Genomic DNA, 23,914 nt, shown 5'->3' with positions numbered 1-23,914 from the left:
TCCATTTCTTTCGATATTTCAAGTAAACACATTGGTCAAGTGCATGGGCGCCCATAGGAGTTTTCTCATTGTAACTTCATTCAAGTGATATTGCCCGTACTATTCACATGCATGGGACACTCGCCATATTCAGGATGCTCATGCATGGCACGAGCATGGGATGCAATGTGTTAACAAAAGTACCACTAACTTGTTCTTACTTTAATTGCTCCGATCTTCTTCTACCCAACCACTAACATGCAAATATTCATAAAGCTGAAAATTTGGGAAGGGGGCAATGGCCTCCTTGCCCTCGCGAAGTTACTCCTATAACATTTTTTTTAAATGTAAATAACACACTATATGAATTCAATTAAAAGACACTGCAATGTGTTTGTGTTTTTTATTAGCTTTTTAAAATCAGTTGATTACACTTACATAATAGGAGCAGCATTTTTTCCAAAATAAAATACTTTTATAATGCATTTCTTTCTCTCTCTCCCATGTAAGATCTGCAATTTGTACGAAGTGAAATGGAAGAGTGGGACTTACATTAAAATCTGTTGGATTCTAGACAACATAAAACTTAAGTCATATATACTAAATGCATACATGTAGCCATTTCTTCAGTTGCACACCAATATATTGTATGTACATTAACAACCTTTGACATGGTACATTCTTCTTTTATTGAAACTCATGTATTAAAATCATTTACATGAAAGAAGAGCGCAAATGATGATGGTGAGAAAGTGTAGAAGCAATAGTCAAGAGTTGATTAGTTTTGGCCAAATTGTTATTAGTATTTGTATTGTATTGGGTTTGAGGAACATGTATTACATACTGAATTTTGATGAAAATACGATATCATGATATCATGAAATATGACTAATTCTAAAACAATAGATTGTTTTATATGTAGAATTACCTTTATTTTACAGGAACTTCTTATCCAATAATCCCCTTAATATTCACCTAAAACTTTGCAGAAAACTGAAATTGATATTTCAAATAAAAAAAATATAATTACACCACTCCTAACACACCTTACCTCTCATTCAAACATGTTCCACAAAATATGACACTCAGTCCATTGGTATTCCACTATTTATTTCAACTTGCATTCTAAAGTTGTCATGTAACAATGAAGCATGATAATTTGCTTCAAGCATCCCCCACCTATTCAAAGGATTGGTCAAACACCCTGTCCCCAACACAGGAATTTCCACTTCAAGCGCTGAATAAGAATGCATAAATCTATTTAGTAAATTGTCCATCACTATACACATTCAGTATGTTTGTCGTATTTCTCATGAATTCATTGACATTACACAGGAAGTGAAAACCGATTTGCTACAAGGAACAGGACCCATTTTGACAGGAACATTCGCCAAAGTTGACAGCCTTTTGTTTGACAAGGTCAAGACAAGGAATGAATGAAAAAAATCATGCAATGCAAGTTCAAGAGTTGAAATGGATGACAACTTCTGCACCAGTACCAAACATTTCCATTCCTTATGAATGCATAAGATATGAGAGAAAATGAATGGAAATGCTGATGGACAATTTGTGCGCTAAAATTTATGCATCCCATTCCACTGGTTGATTGATTGATTAAGTTGGAGTTTAAAGTACACTTTATGCACAGTGAGGCTAATTAGGACTGGACCTACAGTTTAAAGTGGGATCCGAACCACTATGTGCCTCTACCGGGGATCAAACCCAGAACCCCTTGATTACAAGGCGACGACACTACCACTGCGCCATCGGGGAGGCCTATTCCACTCTGGAGTTTATAGCATTATGATGCAGTTAACATTCAATTTGCCAAAATAGAAAAAAATCCTCCCCTCCACAAAAAGACTAAATGTATGAAATGTGTTACAATGAGGATATCCTGGCTTCATCTTGCTGTCCATTTCAGAAAGATTAGTGTTTGTTTTACAATGCAACTCGTATGCAAAGAAAGAAAATTCTATTTTTGTGTTTTTATTAAAGAACCTATTACTTTAGAAGGGCCATTGCCTTCACTGATGAATGCCATCTACTTTGAGGTACATCTGATTAGATCCATGAAGGCAATTGATTTGTAAAAAATAGTAGCTGCTGGAAAAAAGAAACTCGGAATTAGGAAATCCCCCAACTACCTATCACTGTTTGCTTGATTTTCTCATGAAATCATAGTTTTAAAACTTGAAACGAGCAGTTTTTGTATTTTATGTACATATTCCTTGATAGTAATAGTATATATTCATGTTTAAATAAGCAACTGTGATTGCCTATGTACAACTTTAATAAATAGCAATAGAAACAAAAAAATTAAAAAAACATTGACTACAACACTCTACTATTCGATTTTAGTAAATTAAAACATATACTTAAAAAAATTACATTACACTTTCAGTGAATGATTCATACTTTTGTGTCTTACAGTTATATGCCTCTCTTACAGCATGGATTGATTCATATTAATTGAAAATATCTAGAAAAATCAGCAGCAAATGAAAACAAGGGCATGGCTTCTCATGTTACTAAATGCATTACAGGTTTGTCTGATTCATTTGCATTCATTCAAGAAGTGCAGGAGTCTTTTGTCGATTTACTTTAAAAATAATAACTTAGGTCAGTCATGCATTCAGAGCTTCAGCAAGCATGATTTTTAATTTCTTATTTCCTTTACATGAGTAAACCCTGTTTATTCGGGCTTCCTTCAGCAAATTAATTGCTTCTTTCACTATACACAAAAAGACCATTAATCAAAAATAAATCTCTGATATCTTATCTCCTTTCAAGCAAAATATTCTTCATTCAATTTCTGTTCTCTTTAAAATTGATAGCTAGCATCTTCACCAAAAAGGACAGGACGGATTGTTATCTTAATTTCTACAAAACTGCGAAACAAATTTACATAGATGAAAGACATATTTTTGATTTGAGTATGTGGTTGTGCATGAATAGGTACAATAATTTTTCTAAACATACAGGAGTCTATCAGCAGTTTCTGAATAGAGCAAGCAGAAGCCAGGGATAAAATTAGGTATGTTGAAATTATTTTCCTGTGCATAATATATTACGAGTCACAATTGTTGAGTGTTATTTTCAAAGCAAGATTTAAGAACTGATAGTAAAGAAAATTGAATACAACAAAGCACCCAATGACCTGTGCTAGGATAGTTATGTTGCAACAGGGAACACAAGTGAAACTTTATACCCTGGCTCTCAAACCTGTTTCAGGGACACTGTCAGAGGAGGAATTTGCAGCTAGGTTGGAATAAGGAATTTCAACCAGTAGGTGATCAACATCTGATTGAAACTTCTCTTCCATTCTATCTGCAAATTCCTTCCCTGATGAAAACTAAAGTGTAAAGTCGTACTTGTGTTTGTGCTGTGCACAGTTAGAAATCCATAAACATTCTTTCTTTTTTGGCAGGTGTTAAGTAAGCATTCCAGTGTATATCATTAACATACCTATGGTTTTAGTAGTCATATTTTTTAATATAGATTGCACTTATCACAACATAAAAAAAAAAGAAAAACTAGCACCCCAAACATAATAATTTCTCTCCTTCTGACATCCTAATAACAATTCAGTGGGATCTACAACATTGTGAAACAATTTTTCTTCACATAGTTTTAAATTTGTCTACATTTTATACATTTCTGTATTATCATAACAGTCCAATAAAGCAAATAAATTGAGGTTTAAATCTTTTGCAATATGTTTGTGTCCATTTTTAGTGGCTGCATGATTATAATGATCAGAATAAATATATACTTAAGATGGAACAAATATAAAACCTTCATTTCAACTTTTACTAATTGTTTAGATGCATGCATAAAGATTATGTTGGCATACAATGTGTGAAATTTTTAAATTTGTAAATGCGATACTTGAAATTTCCACAACGTGAATTCACAATTTCCTAGAAAGTAAATATATTTAGTTCAATATTAAAACATCAAAACAAAAACAAATTTAGCCTTGGGCCTAGGAGGGGAGATGCTCCTATGTTTTAACATGGTGGCTATGTGACAGCTGGGGGATGCTTTGTGAAAATTTTGCTAGCTGGGGATACCTTCCCCCCACACACCCCTTTACTTCAAGCACTGACTGCTGCAGAAGACAAATGCATGGAGAATTATCCTGCTATGCATTATGAGGCAACACTGTTGCCATAAGCCCTACACTGCACTCTTAACTGAAAATCACAAATAGAACATCCAGTACCATTGTCACTGCTAGATGGCTTTATATTGTACTTTGCTATTCCCTCTTTTTGAGAAACTCTATGGTTTTCCTCGTGATTTGGAGTTTCCACTGGGGATTGAACCAGAACCTCTTACATCAAATTCAAGAGTGTTAATCATTCAGCTACAAAAAAATCCTCAGTATTGACGTAGTTCTGTATGTCATATCTTCTAAATCCAATAGTATGTGAAGATTTCAGTTTCAAATCATTATGCCTTTTTAAAAAAATAAAATAAAATAAATCCCAATACAATACTGAAAGTTTGACATTTTTGAACAATTAAGGAGATACCATTTGAGCTCTCTTAATGGTGGCTTACACTAAAACAACTCAGAAAATATGGATACAAGCACAATGTCACAACAATACCTCAAAAATACGTTACAATTTATATATCTGTACTCTTTGATATATATGCATATATAAACCTTACCATCATGATTACAACTCTCAAAATATTACTCAAGAGTATAAATATACACTAATTCTTCTTTAAGTACTTTGTACATATAAGTTGTCCTCACTATTCAAAGAAACACTGTTACACACAAGGATTAAAATAAGACAACTCAAAGGGGCACTCTTACTTTCTAAGTAATCCACCCTTCATTCTTTTAAAAAATATTTCTACACATTTGTATTTACATAATGCTCAAGGGGCTTTTTTACTTTCTCCTGTGCAGATGTCAGTTATGTAAGACAGTAAGAGAGGAAACATATAATGCATTTTACATAAAGCATGGCAAGGGTAGAACGTTTCTATGTACACCAACAGCCACAACAATTTTCAATTTCACGCATTTAAAAATAGAGGTTGATGATTCCCAATTAGTTGAAAGGCATTACATAACACTAAGATACATAAAAGATGACTAGAATATCAGACTAATAGCTAGACCAATTCCATCCTAATTAATTTATGTGATCATGACCTTGATTGGTTTTATCTTGGAAAAGGGTTTGCATATTTAGAATTTAGTTTCTACATGAGGATTGATTGCCCTATATTTATAAGTTCAATAAAATATGATAGAAATCATGCACTCAATTATAGTAGATTACTATAGTTATTGGTAGTTTTATTGGAATGTCAATATATCAATTAACTGGCCCCTTTACTAGTGGAAAATGCAATGTTTTATTTTCATCTACATTTAACAGGACAAAAAATCTATTGTCTTATCTTGCAGCTAAAGTAAGTATTTAAAACTTTGACAGAAATGTAGTAAATGTTCAAAATTACTATAGAATGTAGCTCTATTTTGGTTACAGATTATCATTGACCAGTATCAATTAAAGCTAATATACTGTACAAAGGTACACAAAATTGTCAGTTTAGTGCATTATGTTGTCAAAGCACCAATTTCTGTTACTGCTTTTTTCTGACACTCTAGACTTAATAAAACATTCAAATGCTGACCAAACCTAATTTTTTCGTATAAAAAATATACACTAAAAACGTAATGTCTTCTTCACGCAAATATTCAGAATAAATTGATCACACATTATACACAAATTATTGTGAATCTTTGTCTGAAAAAGACCCTGTTAGAGGGTGGAAAGCTTAACCCTCTGTCATCCGCATCCTCATTGCAGCACAAATGTCCCGCATGCGGCACTCAGTGCTGCCTCATCAAAACCAACGCTAGTTACGTGAATTATTGATGCAAATCGAGGTTGAATTACACTAGCACTTACTGTATGTAAGGCCAAATATACATGAAGGCAAACATGTCCTTTTCGGACATTTTTGTCAGCTATTGAAAGGAAAGTAAAAAGAAAATAAAAGTCTCATAGAATTACAAGCTTAGATTCTTGAAGCAAATGCACCAAAATATTATTCTAAAAGTAATTAAAACTTTGTCATATAATGAAGGCACTAAAAATTTAACTCGCCATTCACTATATTATCAAAGTATTTTCCAAAAATGTTAAACGTGTTTTTAAAAAAATTTCAACGTATTTTTCAAATCGAATTGAAATCATATGTACAACTTATATGGGCATAGAAAGGAAGTCTTTGTTCCAAAATTCTCTATCAAAATCTTACTGGCTCTCAGAAAAAGAAATCAAATATAGAAAACACACCTCGAAGAAACTTGCAAAATATTTTTAAAATGTTCAAATCTCAATTTGTTTCTGGTACTCTTAGGAGGTATTCGTAAGAAAAGACATACTGACTCAAATATAAGGAACCAAATGTTGTCACTTTTCAATATCATTATTTTGACAACTCCGACATTTCGTATGTGTACTGCAATGGTTTCTGCATACAAATTATTTGCATTCCGAACAACGTACCATGGTTTTATTCTTCTTATTTCCCCCAAATTCATGGCTGGCGTGCTGTGAATTAAGATATGATACGTTACCGTATGTGGAACTGAGTGTCGCCAAAGGGGGTATCGGTCACTTCACAGGTGTGTTAAGCAACTGAAAGACAGGTAGAAAAAAGGGGCATAGTGAAGATAGGTTACCTAGTGCTTTCCCTACGATTGCATTGGTAAGGAAAGAAATTCAAATTTTAAAAAAGGTGGTACTCAGTGCTGAAGCGCGGGCTATGGAAGGTTAAGCTTTTAGTGTATATTTTTTATACGATAAGTTGTGTCTTGGTCAGCATTTGAATGTTTTATTAAACATGGAAACAAGGCTTAACAGTGTTACAATCTAGACTTAAGACTCGTGTAGCTCTTATGATAGAACTTTTGGGAAAAAATTTCAGTTATGGAAATAAAAGTGAAAGAAATAGACAACAGCTTTTACTGGTTATTACAAAACATCCCCACAAATCTTAACAGCATTTTGAAAGTGTTCAAGGGAACAGAAATGCTGTTCTATAATACTATATTTGTTCACTAAAACTCACTTATAACATATAACTATTATAATCTTACTTTTCAAATTATTAGAGAATCATCCCTCCATAAGTAAATGTTAAAATTAATTTAAATGTCAATGCCTATCATTACGGATAAACAATATAGCAGACTGCAAACCGAATTTGGCACTCTTCATACTTTCAACAATGCTACATTTCCCTTGCCTGCTACAGCTATAGACAGATATATTACCATTCTCTCTCAGTCACACAAACACCTTGAGTTCTTGCAATCCATCTCCCTACAACAAACACAAATAAATAGGCACTACAGTTACAATCTACAGAGTCTTCTCTATGTGAAAGAAGAGAAGATGAGCATTATTGAGTGCCACAAAACCCAACAATGCAATTATGTTGGAATTTACTGAAGAATATGCCATAACATCCTACGCTGACATAAGAAAACATCCTGTTCTTAAGAAAATTGACATGTATTCTGGAACTGTACACAACACTACAAGATCTATTCTATCTATTACTTTACAGTGTTATACTTAATTTGCTATCTTAGTACGTTAGATGTCTTGCCTATAAGTCAAGAACAAACAACTATAAATTAAAAAAAATATGCATAAATCAAACTGTAACTAAGAAGATTATCACACACTATATATATAATCCAAGTAATCTCAATTGACACTAATGCAATTAAGCATAGATTATTAAGGTAGAACTAAATTCACAATGAAAACTAGATGAAACATAAACATAAATTCAACTATAATCTGGCTACTACAAGCTAGAAAAATTTTGAAACATGTTCATTTTAAAGCTACTTTGTCATTTATGTACAATAATGCGCCTGCGCAGTGCAATTTTTTTTAACAACAAGTATACACATTTATTTCTCCATTTTAAAAAAATGCTTATATATTCTTAGGAATTCTATGTTTTGTTATAAAAGAAAGATGAAGAATTAGAAGCATTTAAGAGAGAGAAAACAAATTGGAAATTATACTTTAATATGGTTTATGATTTTTCTCACTGATTGTCTACTTATTAAGATTATAAAGAAGAAAGGAAAACTCTCTACACAGTACCTCAGTCTTTTGCTGTATGTTAACCCTTGTCACTTTGTACAAAAAAAAAAGGATACAATATACCTAATTAATATTATACTGGAAGAAAGTTTTAATGAAATATATATATGGAAAGATTATGAAGCAGAATGTTTTAAACAAGCATTATTGGCCCCTCTTTTTAATTCAAAAGGAAAACGTTTGCAACATATTTACATTATGATGACGTTTCCAAAATTAAATAATGTGAAAGACCTCTGTTGTTTAAAACAGCTCAACAACTATTTCAGATATATGTATCTATATATTTATTACTGGTAGCGTCATCATAATAAATAAATATAATATGTGCCAATTCTTTACAAGCATGAAGAATAAACACTGAAGAACTGGGATGAATTTACTATAAAGTTTAATGAAAATTTTCTAGAGACCACACAATATTTGGCTAAAACTTTGGACCTCGGCAGCTAAGTGTTTCACACATATATAACACACTTATATCTATGCTCTTAATAACATTTGTACACTAAAAAAAATTAAATATCTACAAATTATGCACAAACCAAAACATGCCACTATAAATTACATATACATCTGGTTACATAATGGTAACTTAGCATTGTGGTACTATATATATGTATTTTTTTCAAATCTTAATTTTGTGCTGAGCTAAGGTACCCTATCGAAGATATTCAAAATTTCTTTCCTAATATTGAAGATAGATTCAACAAATTGAGGATTATCTCTTTTTCAAATTAATGTAAATATTATGTTATTTATATATTTGTTCTAAATTTTCTTACACTTAATTCTGCGACAAAACCTGTTATGAAATTATTTGACAATAATAAGTGCTCCATTAATATGGACATATTTTAGTTGAATACATTACAAGTAAGTTTAAGAGCAACAAGTTTTTCTATAAGTTTAAACATAACAAAACATAATATACTCAATCTATTATATACATTTCCATGAAATGCATGGCTCTGTAGTACAAATATTAATTTTTAAGGGGAAATATTCTAATCTCTCATTTATGGATACAAAATTTCATGTCAAAATATTTGGGGAGCATATTCTTGTCTGTGATAGCAAATCAAACAATGATGAGCAGTTTCAAATTTAAATTTTAGACCTAATCAACACACACACCTACACACACACACTTTCAATTTTATATTAGCCACATAGTGGAAACAAAGTTATACAGCATCAAAACATTACAAGACTATTTCTATTAATGAAAATTTTTAATATGACACTTCTTCGAATTGATACCAACTGCTGCATTCAATTTCGTTATACAATAACACTTTTTATTTTACACTTTTACAATTTAGAATTATGAGTTGAACAGTGAAGGTTGTCTATATTTGATCCGATTTACTATCTTTTCATAGATTATTGCTCTTCAATTCAATTTCATTTGGCTCTTTTAAAACTGAAATGATTATAAAAAAATAGAACTTGTTGCATTTTCTTATGATTCTAAAAATAGATATATATGTCATTGATAATGATTTTGAAAATATATTTGGTGATGATGTTTTACCAATATAAAGTTGAACACACTTTTAAATTGCATCTCCATGATGTGCTTGGAAATTATGCAAAGAAAGACTATTTAGTACACAGTATTACTGCAGCACTGTTTCGTTGCATTAATCATGCAAATGGTTTATTATTACGAAAATATATGGAATAAGGTAAAATCATCTCCCTGAATCTAATTCTGCTGGTTTTACATTATAGTAGCAATTTTTAAAAAGTAATTGTGTTCGTAGGCTATCTACGTAATAATGTCATAGTTACTATTTCCTGGGATCCTATAGCGATACAGTATTTTTCTTTATTACAGAAAGTGCTAATTTGCTTAAAAAAGGCATGACGCCATTATAATTTCAACATGACAAAGACATTTAATTAATACAGATGGACCTTGGCATACATAAATCTGACGTATGTACATCTGTATGTGGAGGGTGATTCAGAAGTGAGGGTACAAACTGTACAAGTGAAAAGTACACACTACAAAAACAAACAAACAAAATCTCAGTTAACATGGGTTGGCTAATGAACTGTTTGCAAGAAAATGATTCATGTATTAATGCATTGTTTTGATCTATAACTGATGTGTTTAACCCGTGGAGCAACAGTCCATTGAGGGCCCGGGCCTACCTACCAACTGCCAGCCTCACTCCTTCCTGATCCAACTCGCTCACTCACCCGAGGTGGGTGATCATCCAACCAGTTAGGGGGTGATGTGTGGCCAGCATGATGAACCCCCCGTCGTTGTTGCAGGTTTTCATGACCGTGTTACGTTACTCATTCGTAGCTCCCCAATTTCCTCACGATGGTCGGTCGCCACTGGTCCCACGCACAGGCCGAAATCTCAAGAGAAAAGTTGTTATGCTTCCCCCAGGAGACTAGAACTTGCATGCATCCTGTAGCCGGAGCCCTAAGCATTACGCTTTAGACTCCATGGTTACAGGTTATGGTGCAGGACAACCGATGTGTTTGCTGATGCTAGTCCCATGCTTATCGTTCTTCTTGCACACTTGTGCACTAGGAGCTGCAATAGGACTAGTGGAGAACCATACAACAAAAACATAATGTACACCTTGCTCAGAATGGTGGTTATTAAACATATGTTACGAGATGTACTCTGCTACCTAACTGTGATGTTACATGTCGTAAACTAAAAGCCAAACTTGGATAGTACCTAGGGTAAATGTATTAGGGGAACAACGCACATTGAGCATAAATCAATAAACATGTTAGTTGGTTGGCGATGACAACACATTCATACATCCACACCTTTTTCTCATAAATGATTCATTTGCAGATATGTTGGCTTCAACTTTCTGCTTCTCCTAGTATGCATACTATCAACTTTATAGTTTTGCACCATCACTTCTGAATCAGCATGTATGTAAAACAAATATCCTACATGCTTGCGAAAAAAAGAACAATAGAGTTTTTGTGAAAAGTATTTCAATCAACTATCAATTTTGGTGACACTCGGCATTCAAATTTCGTCGTTTATTTGGATCTAGAATGAATGAAAACTTACACACTGGTTGGTGTAAATGATATCTGGTTTTTATGCCACGAATTTAACAAGGAGACTTGCACAATAGATTACAATCCACACCCTGAAACTAAACTATATGGAGCAACAGTCCTTGAGGGCCAGGACCTTCCAAGTGGCTTTTATCCTTGGTAACACACACTCAGCACTTGAATGCCACTGCACAGTAGTTTCCGAGATGACAACCTGCTATTATTGTTTCAAGTAGCTCCCCAATTGTCCTCATGATGAGGGACCATTCACTGAGGTTTTAGAGCTCTCATCAGGATCAAACCCAGCACCACTTCCACTAAAGGATAGGGCACTAACCATTTGGCTATGTACGAGTAGAAGCTCCAATCTACACACTAGGCATAAAATAATGCCGATCATGAATGATGAAATACTGTTATTAAAAATGATAGGCAATTAAAGTATTTCTTGCCAGCAACATGCCATTATTATTTTTTTAAGTATATGAATTATAACAGTGTTTACCCACATAGTTATTAGTTATGGATGGTGCTTATCCAAAAGTCACTCTGTAGATTCATGTGAAGATTGGTCAACCTATCACAAGTCATGAAGGAGACATCCCAAAAGTAGTGTTGCAGCATTCTACAGTAGTTTACTATCATCATCATCATCATCAAGCTTATGTTCAATATAGAGTTGTATGTTTAGAAACATACTGTGACATTGGCTATGTTTGATAAAGAATATAGAAGAATGAAGAAATCTGACACAAATTCTGATTTACATAAAAATTTGCAGAACACCACTTACATATGCCATGGTCGGTCTGTATTCTCATTTAATATAATACAACTATTACTTTAGAAAGATATGTCTGCAATATGCAATCTCAATTATTTTCTCCAATCCACCTAATAACGTCTCCTGTTACAAATGCTTATATGAATGATTTTTTACAAAGCAAATTCAATTTTATTTGTGAACATGGTTTCTATGTATTTATTTTCTGAAAGAAAAGTATTAAAATATACATTTTATAAGATTTACGTCACGCAGCAATTTATAGGAGCAAGCACATTGTCATGCATATCATTATTCGTGTCTGAGAAACATATTACAATCCTACATGTTTAGTGTACTTCAATTTTCTTCATAAGACCGAGAACAAAGTTTCATCACATCAGAACTCTCAGTTTCCTATGAACGTTATACCATAAAAAACTTTTACAGTTATTTTTACAAATCCAACATTATCAGTAATAATCCAGTCATTTGCTTCCAAGACTTCCAATGTAAGAAAATGAATAACGATAAGAAAATGAAAACAATAACAAATCTTCTTCAGCCTTCTTTCTCCCAGCCTTCATTATTCTGGCTTTAGCCTGTGCCACTGGACTATGGTTTGCCTTGGTTTCACGATCATGTCTTGCCAGTGCTTTGCTTCTGAAGCCCCAGAACCGTTCTTGCCTGGAAGAAAACATTAGCATTTACAGAAACTGCACTGTTAAGGTACTAATGCTTTCACAGTCAAATATTGTTGATGATAGAAATTCCAGGCAAGGAAAAGGAGGACAAATTAACAAGTTTTATGTCGACAGGCAGGAGTCGAATTATGGAAAATGTAGAGGAGGAAGGAATGGAGTTCAGACCTTCTGTTTTGCTTGATATGTAGTACTTGGGAAGCCAAGGACATAACAGAGATATATATTTCTTCAGGGAGGGGAGTGGTCAGGAGCTCCTTATCTTATGTACCAGGTGTTCAAAAATTATTGGTTGATTTTGTAAGACTATTTTCCCAAATAATGAACAGAAATACATGACATTAGCACCATTTGAAAGAGGAATATTTGAAGTTTCACACAGACCTTAAACACATTCAATATGTTCCCCACGTGTGACAACAGATGACTAGGCGGTACTCCCAATTTTGCAAAACCTTCTCAAGCATGCCTTGTGTGACATTTTCCAATAGCAATGTTGATGCACTTCACAGTTTTGGCAGTGTCTGTGGAAGTGGAGGAAAATAAACATTGTCTTTGATGAAACTCCGCAGGAAAGAATTGCACACTGTGAGGTTCGGTGAATGGGGTGGCCATGTGCAGAAGATGTTGTCTGTGGACACAAACTATGTTCAGTTGGTAAGGCAGCCATTTTTTCAGACAATGAAGTATGCTTTTTCCCACAAGATGACAGTATAGTACTAGGTCTATTCTAACTGTACATTCACAGTGTGTAATCTACAGGAATTGCACGATCGTTGGGACATTTACAACTCTTTTTATGGTGTGAAGAAATCTTCCAATAATTTTTGAACATGGTGTATGTATATTGAAGGAGGGGATGGCAAGAAATTCTTTCCCTCTGTATTTTCTTTCCTAACCTCTACAATTTTAATTCTGTTCCCAGCAAGGTAAATAATTTTTCCTCCTAGCAGTCTAAATTGTAATTTTTTATAGAAAATTGTATTTACATTTACATGTATCGAGGCCCAAAGTAAATAATACAATAAAGGAAAATCTTGGATTATTATTATTATTATTTACAAACATATAAAACATGTTGTTTTTAATTTCAATATATAAACAGAAATCCAACATTGAACCACCACAGAGCTGTTGCTAGAGATTTCTGCACCTTGGATGAGAATAGAATTCAGTGTGCATGTACTCATGCCATAGAAATTGTATTTCTATCTGAGTTCGTCTTTATAGGAAGACAAAGTTGGCAGTAAAATCTTTTCTAATGATATATATTGCAAACCAACAACTTTATTAATGTAATAGGGCACCATTACTTTCAAGTAAAATTTTATATAGCTATTACACAAAATGGTACTAAATTTATTTGCACACCATCAATTTTAGTACAAAAACAGACAATTTAGACTAATCTTAATTAAAATTTACCTGAAATAATAGATTGATTATTACTTTGCATTAATAACTAAAATGATTGTAATTTTGGAAGGGGTAAAAATTATTTCCCTGGTTGGGAACTCAATTAAAAGATGGCAGGAAAGACAATGTAGAACGGGAGAAATTTCCTGGCATCCTTCCCTTCAATTTGAACACTATTAGAAGGCAAGAACTACACATTTCTTAACTGCTATTGATAACTAGACCTAAAAGACATTCATTGCCAGTTATTGGAATCTTAAGAGAGAACTATACAAATATTTACTGGAACATTGCTTTTACTCAGTTGATGAATATCTAAGCATGCAACAATAAAATTTCATCTTTTATTTTTTTATCTTCTTTATATACAGGGTGACTGGTAATTAGATGTATTCCCTGAAAGGGGTTAAAGTAGAGACAATTTGCAATAAATTTGACCATATGATACCCCGTCCGAAAATTAGTAGTTTAAGAGATAATCGAATTTCAATTGTTTTTTTTAAAAATGACAATTTTCCAGATAAAAAGATGAATTGAGAAAAAACTGCTCATTGTATGGAACTTATTTCAGCGTTTTCTGATAGCTAACAAATAAGTGGTTCGTTTAAAAAAAAAGTTTTTCCCAAATAACAATCACATGTAAGTAACGTGTGGGTCTAAACTTACAAGTGATGATAAAAAAATACACTCTTAGTTTACTTGACAACGTATTAATAACAAAAATGGTATGACACGAAGCGTACAAATTACTTAAATTACTTCCTTGGGTCATCAGCTATCCAACAAGGTACAAATGTTGCTAACATTTACATTTGTGTACAAGAAATAATACTTCATTCATCGTCATGTGAATGGAATCAATGAACAATACAATTAAAGAACATTACATGTCTTGCTCAAAATGGGCACCTCCGTTACGAATGCAGGCACGCAGGTTTTTACGGACATTTGGTCTCTGAACTCGTGATGTGATGGTGTCTTTGATGTGTTGACCAGCTGTTAAGATCCTCTCCCTGAGCTCTTCTTGCGAATTTACCGGTGTCTTGTCATGTGGCTCCAAATTTAAAAGTCGCAAGGCGTCAAATCGATCGGGGGATCGAGCTGGGCAGTCATCATGCTGATAAATCATGTCACGTCTTGTAGCTAGATGCACATCCTCCAACAACATTTCCATCCCGTTCCTCAAAAAAATGTTCATAAGTGATGCCATTTAAGATTTGGGGCAGGTAAAATGGCTCGATCAAATGATTGTTGATGACGCCCATCCATACTTCTGCCTGGGCGTGCGACAGTGGCTGGATGAAAATTACCCAAAGAAATGGATTGGCCGAGTCGGCCCGATTCCCTGGCCGGCTCGATCTCCCGATTTAAAGCCTGGCGACTTTTACATTTGGAGCCACATGGCAAGACACCGGTAAACTCGCAAGAAGAGCTCAGGGAGAGGATATTAACAGCTGGTCAACACATCAAGGACACCATCACATCATGAGTTAAGAGACCAAATGTCCGTAAAAACCTGCGTGCCTGTATTCGTAACGGGGGTGCCCACTTTGAGCAAGAAGTGTAATGTTCTTTAATTGTATTGTTCATTGATTCCATTCACATGAAGATGAATGAAGTATTATTTCTTGTACACAAATGTGTATGTTAGCAACATTTGTACCTTATTGGATAGCAGATGACACAAGGAACTAATTTAAGTAATTTGTACGCTTCGTGTTATACCATTTTTGTTATTAATACGTTGCCAAGTAAACTAAGAGTGCATTTTTTTATCATCACTTGTAAGTTTAGACCCACCCGTTACTTACATGTAATTGTTATTTGGGAAAAACTTTTTTTTCAACGAACCACTTATTTGTTAGCTATCAGAAAACGCTGAAATAAGTTCCATACAATGAGCAGTTTTTTCTCAATTCATCTTTTTATGTGGAAAATTGTAATTTTTAAAAAAAAACAATTGAAATTTGATTATCTCGAAAACTACTAATTTTCGGACGGGGTATCATATGGTCAAATTTATTGCAAATTGTCTCTACTTTAACCCCTTTCAGGGAATACATCTAATTACCAGTCACCCTGTATATATATATATATATAACTTTCACTGTATACATATATTGCATCTCATTGTTATACTCCATTATATTTTATTATATTCCACTGTAATCATGCACTGCATTGACAGTGTATTATTGTTGTATTGCACAGTGATCAGAACGCTACATTTTATAAGTAGCTTCGCTACAACTACAGCTAGTCTTCCAAAATGTAGCTTCGCTACAGCTACAACTACATTTACCAAAAAATAGCTTGCTACGCTACTCCTGTTTGCTTTCGCTACTTCGCTACATTTGTGCTACTTCTGTATTAATAACTTAAACAACTATATGGCTATTCAAAAGAAGCCCTAGTATGATAGTTTTACTTACTGAAAAATAGATTCTGTTATTTATTACCATGATTCCCTTCATTCTATAATTTTTATAGCAGTGTTACTTCAGTTAATACATATTTTTAATAAAGTGTTTGAGAATAAAATAACTTTGTAAGTGGCATATCAATTCAAAAAACTTTTTCTTACACGTATCCGTGATGTTCTTATTGTCATTTGAAAAAAATATTTATGTGACAGACTTCTTTTTAAAATTAATTGGAAGAATATCACATGTATCGAAATTAACTAGAACATGTTGCACAAAATGGGAATAAGATATAAAAACATGTGATATTTAGCAATTTAATCTTCTTAACTTAAACAGAATGTTATTTGGGGGATGGCGGATATTTTCTCGAACCTTGAGGATAGCTGGGAGATGCTTCTAATGGTATAAATGAGAAACAGTTGGAACAATGCTTTACGTAAGTTTTTCTGTTGGAAATGCTTCCCCGAAAACACAGTGGAAATTGTAATTGTCACCTTGTATTCAAAGGGCCCCAGGTTCGATACCCGGCGGAGGGCACATGGTGGTTCATATCAGTCTCAATCCGCTGATTTGTGCATAAAGTGGACTCAAACACTAGGAAAGACTCCTATAGATCGACGACAACGAAAAAAACCTTGGACGAAAAGTCCTGGCGCAGCTTTCCCTTCTTCCCTTCAACACCAGCCATAAGGAAGCATGGCCCTCTCTCTCCCTCCCCTCCTCGCCGGAGTACAGTGCACAGGAGTCGCGGGTCTGCGCAGGTTGTTTTGCTTGTGGTTCCACTTTAGTTGGGAGGATGGGATCCTCCTGCTCCTCCATTCCCCACTCTGCTAATCATTCTTCCCCATTCTCAAAATTAGCCAAAAGTGGCAGAAAACGGCCATAGATAAGAAAATAACTAAATAAATAATGCATCCTTGTTGCCATGATTAGAAAAAGTTACAGAAAAAGGATGCAAAAGTAGGAAAAATACATAAATTTGAAAACTGTGTATTTTAACAAAAAAAAATGTCATTTCTGCAGGAAAGTCAATAACTTGTATGTTCTTTTTACAATATGATAAAAATATATTGAGGAAACTGATGTGTAAACCCGAGTGTTCTAAACATATTGTAATTTTGAAATTTGCAAACAATCATTATGACCAAAATAATTGTAATTCCAGAAACACTATCGTTCTTGTAACAATAATTTCTTACCAGTGTGATCCTATACACTGACAATGATCAATGCTGTTAACGAATTGAAACATTGATTGCTGGCACTATTGCTTTGTCAGATTAGTAGAAAGTTGGGTTTTACACAGTAATTATCGATATTTTGCTGTCTGTTACGCCATCGATATACACAGGATTTGTTCCAGGGGTGGCATAAATGGGGCATTTTTTCCTGGCGGTGTATCAAATGAGGCATGATTCTCCCCAAAATAGCGATGCAGCTAAAATAAATGCCTATTAGCCGGAATATATTCATATATGCCAGTTAGTTATCTGGATATTAGAATTATTCAGATGCTAATGAAATAAATTATGCAGATATTTATAATCTAGATTATCTGTATTTGCATGTAATGGACTTTGTCTTTTTGAGTCTCTTGCAAAGGTAAGCAATATTGTCATTTATTTTTGATGCCATTGCCACATTAAAAAATTACCTCAAAATGCTGAGAAAAAATGTAGCTGTAGTGAAATTTTCGCTACAACTACAGGAATTTTGTAGCTTCGCTACCACTACAACTACAATTTAAAAAATGTAGTGCCGCTACAGCTACCGCTACAAATTTTGTAGCTAGCTACAGTAGCGACGCTACAAGTAGCACACTACTTCCGACCACTGGTATTGCTCATGGTATTGGAAACAGATATTAGTAACATTTCCATTGCAGTATTTGTATTTCATCACATTAGACTATATCATTGTATTTTACTATATTTTATGTGCACATACATTGTATTTCATTGTACTATTATATTGAAATATCTATGATACTGTAAATATAAATTGACATCTTTGATATCACTGCATGTAAATGCAAACAATGTGATTCATGGATGAAATAAATCAATCAATATAATAAAGTATGTCAATGACTTTTACTTTACATAAGTATACAAGGGGTGTCATCAAATACTGATATACTTTCAGTCAGGCCCGTAGCCAGAAATTCTTTGCAAGGGGGGCAAAGTCAATCCTACAGGGGGCAAATTTTTAATATATTGTGTCACATTGGCAGATATAGCAGGGTACACAGAGGCATTTGCCCTGTCCCCAAAAGAGATAAGTAACAGAAAAGGGATGATATCTTGAAACTGCAACGAACAAAAAAAAAACTTCGAGCAACATCAAATAGCAATATTTCGATATGACCTTTCCAGATTGCCAAAGAATATAAAGTTTAACATAAATAGGCTAATAGGGATTGTATCTACTTGATATTTACAGGTTGATAATGTTAATAGGTGATTAATATGTACCAACAGCTTTGGGCCTCTCTGATTAAGGGATCCCTTTATAAATCATGCTTCATAATGATTCTCTCTAGTTTCCAGTATGAAAGATTTTTGCGCACAAAGGAATCTAACGACAATCCAAAAACACCATTGTGTTGTTATGCAAGAAAAATCGAATTAATTAAATAATAATGGTTGCATATTATCTACACTTGATAAATTGTTTAGAAATTTGTAATACATTTTTTTGTACTTGCTAAAACATTAAAACATGGGTCCCTTAGTCCACCATGGACTTTATTTTCTTCAAAGGGAAGACTCTTGCATCATTACAGACAATGTTTAGCTACTGGTTACGTTAACCATTTTGCAAAATATTGTGAATTGTATTACATTATAGTTGAAATGTATGTAATGACACCTGACAAAGAAATTGATTGATCAATGAGTTCTTGAATTACAGTGTCATCATTAATATTTCATATTAAGTTTCATAGAAATTGTTTTAATATGGCGCAAATAATTTTACAGGACCCATGGCATTCTCCTTAACATTTTTTTTTCATATAGATCGTTTGGCTCCCAGGGCCAAGTCCCACCGCCCCATAGCTATGGCTCTGAACTTGGACTACAAGATTAGAAGGGAACGCAAGCGAAGCAAGCAAGAACATTTTAAGAAATGTATTTTTATTTGTATAACATTTGAAATCGAGAGGGGCAATAGCCCCCCTTTCCCCCTTGCAAGTGCCCTTTGCCGTCTGGAAGAAAGATGCAAGAAACACATAAAAACTAATTCCATCATGAGTATACAATTGTTCTGCTATTCTTAGATTCTCCTAGTCTTGTTTTTTTTACTTCAATGTTTGATTCCCCTATAATGGATTTTCATCCATGGTCGAAGGTGGGGGGGGACAATACAATCTGCGCCCTGTGGTTACAGCTCTGTTTATGAGTGTATCTTCATCAATTTCACATCATCACTCATTGTTGCGATTAGCTACGTGGCAGAGAAGCAAAGGAAAGTAACAAAAATCAAATATTCACTCCCTCTCTCTACCACATGAATCACTTACCAAAAGGTAGACTTGGGAAACAAAAATTTAAGCAGTTCCAAGTTCATATCAACACATCCAAGAAAAACTTCCGAACACATTAGGCACCTTTAATATAAGACTACTCAAAACGTCACAACTGTTCTAGATACTGAAAATTGCAAAATCATTTCCTGAAGTTTGAATCTGGAAGGGAATTTTCCCCCCAATCCTGATACGACATTATACGGAATCTCATACACCCTAATAATGATTGATTGATTGATTGATTTGATGTTTTAAGTCCACTTTATGCACAGTAAGGCTAATCGGGATCGGACGTACAGTTTAAAGTGGGATCCGAACCACTGTGTCTCCACTGGGTATCGAACCCGGGACCCCTTGATTACAAGGCGACGACGCTACCACTGTGCCATCGGGGAGGCCTATATACACCCAAATAAATCACAAAATCAAAAAGTGTCTTTGTTATGTTGCTAGAGTAACACATGATATAATTGTAAAGATTAGTGAGAATTCTAGGTAGGAATGTGTTCTGCATTTTTCACAGGGGGGACAAGGCAGGCTCTCAGGGGGTGCAGTTGCTCTCCCTTTAGCTATGGGCCTGCTTTCAGTGTGTGTAGAAGACATCAAAAGCAAAACAACTGTTCTTAGTAATGTTTTGCTTATTGAGATCTCATTTCGAGGCTGAAGGTCCTCAAAGAATGACATTTTCTATGCCTAAATATTCAGCCATATTTGCCACTGACAATTACACATTCAATTGCAAGGGGATAACATTTGTAATATGCTACAGACTCTGGAGTGCAAACACAATTATAAACTTTTCTTTAATGTAAAAACATGTGTGTGAATACATGGTGGGAGGTCTCTGAGTCTGTGACTTCATCCAGTCTATGTCTCTGCTGGCTACACACTGTGTTTTCTGACAGAAAAATAAATGAGAGTGGCAATTACGAATATGTGCTGCATGGATGCATACACACAGGATATAAAATGCTATTTTTCAAGAGCTCGTAGTGGCAAAATGATGCGTCAACAAGCAAAACACTACTGAGAAATGTTGTCAAGCTTTATATTCTTTACCCAGTGTCAAAGTTCATCTGATGACACCCTGTACATTGCTGTCTATATAATTGGAGAGATTACCAAGTTCTCTATGCTTAAATTCTGACTGCACAATTGAAAGGTGGGAAAAAATTAATATAATTCGTGGTAGCTCAGTCATTAGGGCGTCTGACTACCATCCGAGAGACCCAGATTCGATCCCCGGCAGGGAAGACCGGGATTTTTTCCACCTGTTCAAGTGACTCCGGCACCCACCGAGCATCGTATAAAGTGGGTACCTGGAGGAAACTCTGGGGGGGGGGGGGGAGGCAGCCAGGGGCATGGTGCTGATCAGTGGCGCAGGAACGTTTTTCATTTAGGAGGGTACAAAATTCAGCCTCCCATATACTACTTTAAAGGTAGTACCTATAGGTATAATGTGAAGGCATCTGAAATATTCCATTTTAGAAGAGCACACAAATTTCCTGTTTTTTTTTTAATTAAAAATTGGCGTAAATAATTTTTATTTCTTTGTTTTCCTTAGTATTTATGGTCATTTTAAAAACAGATTTTAACCAGATAACAATTCAGACAAATATAATGCTCTCAACCTTCTTCATGGGATCATTTTGAATTTAATGAAACAGAATATCAGGAGTTTGAAATGTTTATGTTATATTTATAACATAATTATTTGTACCTAACGATGTTCTTCAAGCACAAAAAGTACTTTCATTACATATACAAAACCGAAATCTTTCAGATCTCAGAGCAAGCAAGGAAAACCAAACGCTCGAAAGTTGTTTTATTTCTCTTTTCAATCTTTGGTGGATATTATGAAGAGCCGGCCAAGGTTTCTTTTAGTATTTAGTAGTATTAAATGCATATACATGCATGTTTTTAGGTGACTTGTCAATTCCTCATTTACGTGAAAAGGTGAACTTTAATGTAAGCAAAAGCATGTGCGCATGACAGTTAAAGATTTCTGCATCTACAAAGAAAATCCAAAACACATTTTTACCTCGCCAGCCCCCGTGGCGGAGGAGTTAGCATAGCGTTCTACGATGTCAGAGGTCCCTGGTTCGAATCCAGGCCTGGGCATGGGTGTTATTTGTGAGTGTCCCTTCATCAATTTCATCATACCATCACTCATCCTCATCTTCGCGATTAGCTAGAAGTGGCAGAAATGTGGAGTAAAATAAACCAAATCACTCAATCAAACATTCCCATCTTGCTCAAAGACCTTGTGAATTCAATAAAAAATCTACCAATATCTACCAGCCGAATGTGAAATGTCACAAACCTAACCTTAACTAATTAGAAAAGTAATTTAGAAGTTTTAAACATACTTTTACTTTTCTTATACCTCCAGTGCATTGTTTTCATGCAGAAAAATTTGCAAGAAATTGAATGAAGTCTAGTCTAGATAACACAGTGGCCTTGACAATCCAACTGACAAACCATAGGACCTGCAGTGAGTCTCATTTATCCTGTGCATTCATTTAACTAATGTAATTTTCTTCCAGTTTGACTTTAGGGTTTAACTTCAAATAGAAATTGTTTTTGGTGTTGCATTCGATATCAAAATTAGATTTTAAGTGATTAATGTCCAATTCTAAGTACTATATCTAATACTTAGGTCATAGTAAGTTGTCGTCCTCTGATAAAATCACAAATTGCATCCTGTTCTAATGTCTAGGAAAGGGGAACCTTTCATTTGACCTAGGAATGACATCAAGATGAGATGAGTCGAGAATTGTCACAGCCTCATTTCGTCTCCTGTGTGGTGAGTTCGAGTTTGTTTGAGTTTGCGTTTTAAGTCCACTTTATGCACAGTAAGGCTAATTGGAACTGGACCTACGGTTTAAAGTGGGATCCAAACCACTGTGCCATGTGCCTCCACCGGGCATCAAACCCGGGACCCCTTGATGACAAGGCGACAACGCTACCACTGCATCATCGGGGAGGTCCTCCTGTGTGGTGAGTTCCTTCTTGTTCTTTTTGTGCTTTTCTTTTGTTTCGGTGTCCACTCAGAAGTTGTTAAAACATATTCTATATATATTCACTTCATGGGCTAATCGGGACTGAATCTGCAGTTTAAAGTGGAATCCAAAGCTCTGTGCATGTTTGATCCTTCAATTACAAGGTGAGATATCTCGTCCTGACCCACAAAATGTTTAGTATAAGCAACAAGTACATTGTGTCACCACTCAAAGTTTGTGTCACCACTCAAAGTTTGTGTCACCACTCAAAGTTTCACAACGTATATGTCATTAAAGCATAACTTTTCTTATAACACTTTTCTGCTTTATATCTTGTTTCGATGCTGTGAACCGTCAAAACATGGAATTATATTATAAATAGATTAAACCGAACAGCACAGGCTCGCAATTGTTACTAATGCATTAACTTTGCAATTACAGTAAACAAAATACATGACATTTTGAAAAAAAGAAGTCAATAAATTATACGCTTAGTATGTCTGATAAGACACACAGTAATTTAAATTTATTTTTACCAATTTCTTCAAATTTGATAACAGAGTTTCGAAATCATCTCGCACATCAAATATCGCCTCGCTTTGATTTTGCAGATATTTATTTCAGTCTCGTTTCGAAATTTGAGAGGAAACACAGACTTTTCTTGTCTCAGTATCATCTGTATGTTCAAAAATCTCTTAATATATAGGTTTAAGTATAGTTTTCCCTCTTACAAAGTTATGAAGTACAGGAGTACATTGTACCCCCCAATGTCTCGTCTCATTTGTGTAAGTATTTCGTTTCGGAAAATTCAATTTGAAAAATTTAAAAGAAAAGGTCAGTGATATACTATTCTGATGAAGATTTATATATTATCTTTGA

The 23,914-nt window shown here is 34.4% G+C and overlaps 1 protein-coding gene across 4 annotated transcripts in view; it reads right to left on the bottom strand.

The window, feature by feature from the left end:
- Positions 1-368: 368 nt before the first annotated feature.
- Positions 369-23,914, bottom strand: part of Syt7 (Synaptotagmin 7) — an 863,311-nt gene continuing 839,765 nt past the window's right edge. For all 4 annotated transcript variants that reach the window (XM_083121280.1, XM_083121281.1, XM_083121278.1 and 1 more), the window contains one exon: positions 369-12,648. In XM_083121280.1, coding sequence (XP_082977406.1) covers positions 12,548-12,648 — 101 coding nt within the window. In that variant the 3' untranslated portion in view covers positions 369-12,547. The remainder of the gene's footprint in view (positions 12,649-23,914) is intronic.

Source organism: Lepisma saccharinum, chromosome 4 (assembly GCF_977018435.1).
Source record: "Lepisma saccharinum chromosome 4, izLepSacc3.1, whole genome shotgun sequence".
In the NCBI taxonomy this organism is placed as follows: domain Eukaryota; kingdom Metazoa; phylum Arthropoda; class Insecta; order Zygentoma; family Lepismatidae; genus Lepisma; species Lepisma saccharinum.
Note: the sequence above shows the minus strand (reverse complement) of the source record. Positions and strands in the feature narration are given on the sequence as shown.